Here is a 7,509-nt window from a genome sequence, read left to right on the forward strand (position 1 = left end):
AAATCAATATGACATCAAATTACACTTCAAAAGCCAAAATGCTCTTCTTTTACATACAAATGTATAAACTAATATTTGAGTCGGATGATATCATAATAGATGAGTAAACTCTTTAAAAGAATAATGATATTTGTACAGCTATTTAATAACAACTTTTGTAACAACCTTCTTCTTCTCTTCTTTTATCGGACATAAACAATAGAGAGAAGAAAATGAAAAAAAAAAATGATAAGAACATCGTACAAATATAAAAAAAAAATTGTTTAAAAATTACCGCAAAATAGTTGTAGAAATATCATTTTCCTAATTTTGATTCCTACCTTACGAATAATATTAATTAAATTAATTTATTTATGTGCCCTCAAATTTTCCACCAATCAATCATTCATTCATTGAGAGATCGCGCTCTTGCACTTTCTCTCTCTCACTCCCCATTCTCTCTCTTTCTCTCTCTTCTTGCACCTCCGAAACTCTTCTCTTGTGTGTGAAAAAGGTGAATCATCTTCATCTAGGTTTTCTACTTCAATCATTTCAATTTCATTTCACTTTTCTGGGTTTTCTTCATTTTGTCTTCAACTCTGTTCAATTACACCAAGCTGGATCTTTTTTTCTTCTTCACAATTGTTGTTGAATTTGATGTTTTGATCATACCCTTGATTTTTCTTGATGTGTATCGTGTTTTATGAATGATACTTTTCCAATCTGATGGGTAATTTTCTTGCGGGGTGTGATTTCTTTCGTGTTAGATTAAGAATATTGACATGTTTTTCCCCATTAGGGTTTTATCCCCTTGATCGAAACTCAAAAAAGATGTTTTCTTTTTCTTCATTTGTTTTAAAAATTGACACTTTATGGTATGCTATTGTGTGTACATGAAGGGTTTTTTTTTTTTGTTAAAAATGAGATTAATTCATGTTAAGAAGCTCTATGTGAGTTGATTTTCTTATATTTATTCTTTTGGTTTCGTGATTTGTTTCATAGGGTGCTTTTGATGCAAATTGGGTATACAAATTTTCGAACTTTTGTTATATGGTTGTGGAAGTGTCTGCATACTGGCTTATGTCTAATTGAGTTTTGTTCCTTGTACTTCAGATTTTAGTTTAGTTTGTTGTCTGAATCCCATGATTGTGTAATGATAATTTGATAAAATGATATTAGGTGTACTAATTTCTTGTGGAGGAATTTTGACTTTATTGCATTCTTTGTTTTGTGCAGCAAATTTGTGAACTCTGAATTAGTTCGGAAGCTCCTCACTCCTCGGTGACAGAACTAAACAGAGAGGGTTACCTTGTGCTGCTGATGGTAAGTAGTTATTTACCTGCTTGATTCGTTATATCTTGTAACGGATCATTTGTCATTTGCCAATTTAATGTGCAACAGATTTGTCGTGTAGTTGTTCGATCCCATTTGGGCTTGTCGTGTAGTTGTTCGATTCCATTTGGGTTTGTCGTGTAATTGTTCGATTCCATTTTGGATTTGTCGTGTAATTGTTCAATTCCATTTTGGATTTGTCGTGTAGTTGTTTGATTCCATTTAGGATTTGTCGTGTAGTTGTTCGATTCCTTTTTGGTTCAGTAACGGAGCATTCTGACATGGTTGTATGGTGCTTTTGTTTTAGGCCACCAACGAAAATCTTCCGCCTAATGTGATAAGGCAACTTGCCAAGGAGTTGAAAAATCTTGATGAAACCCCTCCCGAGGGCATTAAAGTTGTCGTGAATGACGATGATTTTTCAACAATTTTTGCTGACATTGAAGGCCCTGGTAAGCAACTTCCTTTTTAATGTAACTTTCCACATTATGTAACGTGCTCTAGCTAAAATTTTGTTGTGTTATGTGTTTTTGCAGCTGCAACTCCTTATGAGAGTGGAGTTTTCCGCATGAAGTTGAAACTATCGCATGATTTTCCACACTCTCCTCCTAAAGGTGTGTTTAAATAGAACTACATTAGTATTTTTCTGTTGTAATTTTGAATTGTTTTTGTTGAACTGTTTCATGTGACATATTCATTATTTATTTTTCCTGAAAACATTGATTGCCTGCTTGATCCTGATTTCTTTATTTTTCCGAATTGAAAGAATCGAGTATATTTGTGTTTTGCGTCGAATTTAATGTTTTGCGTGAAATTGAAAGAATGTTAACTAACTAGTTAACATGTCGAATTTAATGTTATAGGATATTTCTTGACCAAGATTTTCCATCCAAATATTGCCAACAGTGGAGAGATTTGTGTCAACGCGCTCAAAAAGGATTGGAATCCTAGCCTTGGGTTACGGCATATTCTCATCGTAAGTCTTGGCTGTCTTACATGAGAGTTTTTATTTGATATTCTTGACTTATTGAATTAAGTTCTGGTTGATTGGACTTTATATTTAAAAACATTGATTCCCATAATCAACAGGTTGTTAGGTGTCTATTGATTGAACCGTTTCCAGAATCAGCTTTAAATGAACTGGCTGGTAAACTACTGCTTGAAAATTATGAGGAGTATGCTAGACATGCCAGGTGAGTTAAGCCAATGGTGTTGCTCCTGCCAATTTATTTTATATATAGATGTCGATCTGTGGTTTTGATAAATTTTCTATAGTTAAATTAGTTCCATGCTAGTTTTTACGTAAGACATTCCCAGCATCTGCTTGTAATTGAGGGGCTTTAATTGCGACATGCAGGCTTTTAACCGGAATCCATGCAAAACCAAAGCCGAAATTCAAAAGTGGAGCTATAACCGAATCAACTACTGCTCTGAATGTTGATCAGACAAACACTTCGGTGCTTAATTCTGACATCAAAACCATGCCGTCAGGTGCTGCTTTGCCACCACTGTCATTGCCCTTAACCACTGGAGCAAGAGGAACTGGTCAGGATCAGGCAGTAGTGGGCGTTCTGACCGAGTCGTCTGCTAATGTTTCTTCTGCTGCCGCGGTAGTTTCTGCTGCTCATGCACCACAAAAGAGGGACATTGGAACTGCTAAAGCTCAGGCAGACAAGAAGAAGCTAGATGCTAGAAAGAAAAGTTTGAAAAGATTGTGATGAAGCTGTTCAATAATCAAACCTTTTATTTGTGCCTTAGTTTTGCAATTTGATAGAAAGAAAGAAAAAAAACAAACAAAAAAAAAAGAGGGGAGGGGGAAGGGATATGGGTAATGGGTGAAATTGAACTATTGTGTACTATTGATCTTTCTGGGAAAGAAGACTCACCCTTATTTTTATTATTATTTGTTTATTTCTCAAATTGATCTCTATAACTAATGACCTTACTGTCATTTACTGTTGATTACTTGGCCTCTAATTTTACTCAAACCCTTCACTATCATTCCATCATATTCATTGGGAACATGATAAGTCCACCTTGTACTTTTCCTCATATGACATTTGATCATGCTTGAATACTTGGGGTGTATCTTCCTATGTCCTTGTAATGGTTAGATGATACATCATCAATCACTTGGGGATTACTTAGAATGATACCAATACCTTGGGGGTATTTTTCATATGAGATTATGATTAGAATGATACCTATACTTACGATTATATTCCTCGGTTAGTTGTTAGATGGTACATCAATCACTTAGAGTGTTTAGACTACACAACACCTCAACTCATACGGTGGTTAGGCAATTTAAGTCCTCAAACTCTAAACTTCAACCGACAACTAAAAGGTTATATATTCCATTCACCTTAAAGGTATTGGTTTATTGGTATACACGGGGACTCTATCATGAGCTCTTATACATGAACCACCTTAGGTGACATACACCCTTTTACACCCACACATATTTGTGACATATGACAAAAACATTGAATGAAGAGATGAAAAAGGGTGATGATATGATGTAAAATTACTCAAATACCCCTAATACATGGGAGTGTACATAAGAAGTGTATGAAAAAGGGTGTTTACCTATCTTTTTCCTTCTATCATATGCATACATGGTGATTACATCATACGTACAAAATAAAACATATCAATCTCAAACAACATGGTAAAAATAATAGGCATATGGCAAGACCAGCTCTCAAAATCCCATACAACCATGTAAGCAATGTTATTTGAACATCAATGTGATTGACAACCACATGGACAAACCATCTTTTTAAAAAAGAAAATCATGTATTGACACAAAAATCAAAGCAGTAGAGAGAGTAAAAACATAATGTGAGTATGAGAGAGAAAATTGTCACAAAAGTTGTTAGAAAATGGTTGTACATATATCATTTCTCATAAGTATTCACAAGAAAAATGGTGGACGATAAATTAAAACTCATATGAAAGTACCAATAAAATCATTGATCCAAGTGATAAGGGACTTGAGCTCTTAAGCATGTGGTTAGAGATTCGATTTCTGACTCATGCGTATGAAAAACATTGGGGAAGAGAACTCACGTTGTGTGTCCCACAAATTCTATGATGGAGATTAGTCACTGTTAAGCGACAGTGAAAACTTCGTGCCAATATCATGGTAACAAAAAAAAGGAAAAACTCGTACGAAAGTATCCAACCTTGAAGCTTCTTCTTTGCTTGCAGTCTAAATAATGAGATTAATTTATATGTGCGGATGCTGTAGAACTTATTTTACATACATCAAATTGTATCATAATGTCCTATTATGTTTTTTTTTTTTTTAAAATATCTCTAGAAATATTTTCATGACATTATGATTAAATTCATGGTAATTTTTTTTTTTCCGTGACGATGATGTAAATTTAATCCTTAATCTTATTGGTTTGATATTTTTAAAATATTATGGGTTGAACCTTACTCGACTTTACAAAACCGATTTATAAGAAGAGAAATATCATTTTTATCATAAATTTTTAATAATTGCTTTTTAAGCCCCATGTTCCTTTGGCAGCTTCTGACAGTGTATTTTTTACTCTTTCCTTTTAATAGCTTATCGGAAACTATTTTTCGATAAAATATTTTGCCTGTTTTGAGTAATACAAAAGCTAAAAGCAACCATTAAAACCGTTTCAATTCAATCGAATTCAATTTGCCATGGGAATTCCTAAGCACAGAAACAAACCAAATGAGAAACAATAAAAGGACCAAATGCAAAATAAATAAATAAATAAATAAAAGTCACTAGTTCAGCAACAAAACTGTATATATAAAGGAGTAAATCACCAATTGGCCTCATGAAATTTTCGAATAATCACCGATGTTGTATTATGTCAAGCAAATTGGTCTTTTTTTTAACTTGTTTCAATGTCTTTGAAAAATGAGACAAATTAGTCTCTACCACGTAACACTAAATTTGTTTAAAGGTAATAGAAGGATTAATATGTTAAACGTCGTTCAAAATTAAAGACTATTTTATTTATTCGCAAATTTTATAAATAATATACCTGACCCTACAATTTCAAGGATAAAATGGTAATTTAATCGAAGATTCCAAAGCTGCCCCTAAATATTAATGTTAGTTAAAATAACCCAATCTTGCACTCAAGGATTCCCTATGTTATTGTCCTCCAACAACACTAATATGTGGTGGTGAAATTCCTATATTCTGCATTGGATTCCATATATCTCCAACGTGTCTGCTGAGTTGTGTGAATTGAATTTCCTATCTGGCCAGAAAATATAGCATTCCACATCTCAAATCCACACCCCAACCCTAAAACCACACTTCTCTTGTGGCTTTTCTTGTGCCAAATTAAGTCTCACACTTTCCCTTGTCTTTATATAAGAGCATTGAGTTTCTTCCTTAGTTACTCAAACAGCTCAACATTTTCTATCTTATACTCTTATCCACTAGCCCCCAGTTTAGGAGTTATAAAACAAGATTTTGGTCTTTTTACAAATATGTCATCAATTTCCAATGTTGTTGCTCCATGGTGCAAGAAGCATGGAAATGACCATGATGGTTGTGTAGTTTGGTATGACTATCCTCCTACAGTTTGCGACGAAGGAGACGATGACGACGACGGTGGCTATGATTATGCTCCAGCAGCATAACCAGTTTATGATTTTGGTTACTACTTCAACAGCTCAACTAGTGTTATTTACTACCTAACTGGTTAATGAAGCTCTTCTTTTTGTTTGTAACAACAATTAGTGCTAATTGAAAAAACATTAGGAATATATATCTGCTCTACTCTACCTATATTACTGCTCATCATATGATCCTTTAACGGATGATCTATATGTTAAGCAACTTTTTGTTATGCAAAATGAAAGATAACTACGAGTGCATACTGCATGCTTATGACAAATGAAGTTTGTTGATTAATTAATTGGCTTAATTACAACTTTTGCCCCCTAAGTATCACAATCTTGCGATTTTGATTTCCTATAAAAAACAATAACAAATTAGCCCTACAAGTTTACTCCCTTTTGCATTTTTAGCCCATGGACCAATTTTGACTAGGTCAATGCATATGTAGCACCTAAATCCCTTTATTTATTAGGCTTAATTGCAGTTTTGATCCCCTAAGAACATCTATAATGCTAAAACTGAAATTGAGTTTTTCATTCCATTTTTGTGGGTCCAATAATGCCACATGAGATTAAGGACAACTTCACATTTTTACTCTAATGGCATAAATCAACATTTTTTTTTTACTTTTAAGCCGGGTTCCGTCTCCACTTTGTCTCTCTTCTCCACTTTCATGAAATGTGTGTGTACCGTAAAGCAGCTTTCTCATGTAGATAGAACCGTTCTTGCTGCAGAACCGTTCTACTCAGTGGCAACCACGTAAAAGATGTCCAATGCTTAGAACAAATTCAGTGTTGTTCTTGTATTTTAAGAACCAAGCGCTAAAGTTGCTCTAAGTATTACAATCTTGCGATTTTGGCTCGCTAAGAAAATAGAAAGTCACCCGTGACACCTCACTTTAAGTGATGTGTGTGCCACATATTCATTGACTTGGTCAAAATTGGTGTGGGACCAAAAGTGTAAAAAGGGGTAAACTTAGATGATTGATTTGTCATTGTTTTTTATACTCAGCCAAAATCGCAAGGTTGTGATACATAGAAAGCCAAAACTGCAACTAAACCTAATTAATTTCATGTCATTGATTTATTGTCTTAATAACGAATAGATATTGCATAAAAATGTTTCAAATAGATATGTCATCAATTAAATTAGTTACATTATTTATAAGGAAAATGCTAAACATTACCTTTAGGGCATTGGTTAAGAGAACAATAATAGAAATATTGTGTTGGGAAGTGGTAAAAAATGAAGGATTCAACTTTTTAAAAGTTTAAAAATTGTAATTTTCAATGCAAAACTACTATTTTTGGTTTCCTTAACCATTGTCCTGATGATAGTGGTTAACAAGACCCTAATTATAATCAATGATTTATTTACTTTGAAGAAAGTCATTATAAAGAATAACATCAATTACCGACCGCAACACTTTTGGGAACATGTAAAAACCGTAAAAATAACATAATTACCGACAAGATCATACTTGTTAGTGAAGGTAAAGTAAGTAAAGTCTAATAAAAACAGATACAACTTGAATATTATTAGAACAATCTGACCTTAGCTGAAACACAAATTAA

The 7,509-nt window shown here is 33.5% G+C and overlaps 1 protein-coding gene across 1 annotated transcript; it reads left to right on the forward strand.

The window, feature by feature from the left end:
- Nucleotides 1-383: 383 nt before the first annotated feature.
- Nucleotides 384-3,231, forward strand: LOC11432679 (ubiquitin-conjugating enzyme E2 22). Its single transcript, XM_003624751.4, has 7 exons — nt 384-493; nt 1,216-1,302; nt 1,619-1,763; nt 1,848-1,925; nt 2,175-2,287; nt 2,401-2,504; nt 2,669-3,231. The coding sequence occupies exons 2-7, from the start codon at nt 1,300-1,302 to the stop codon at nt 3,027-3,029; spliced, it is 804 nt and encodes a 267-aa protein (XP_003624799.1). The 5' UTR covers nt 384-493; nt 1,216-1,299; the 3' UTR covers nt 3,030-3,231.
- Nucleotides 3,232-7,509: the final 4,278 nt, after the last annotated feature.

The sequence above is a fragment of the Medicago truncatula genome, chromosome 7, assembly GCF_003473485.1.
Source record: "Medicago truncatula cultivar Jemalong A17 chromosome 7, MtrunA17r5.0-ANR, whole genome shotgun sequence".
In the NCBI taxonomy this organism is placed as follows: Eukaryota; Viridiplantae; Streptophyta; class Magnoliopsida; order Fabales; family Fabaceae; genus Medicago; species Medicago truncatula.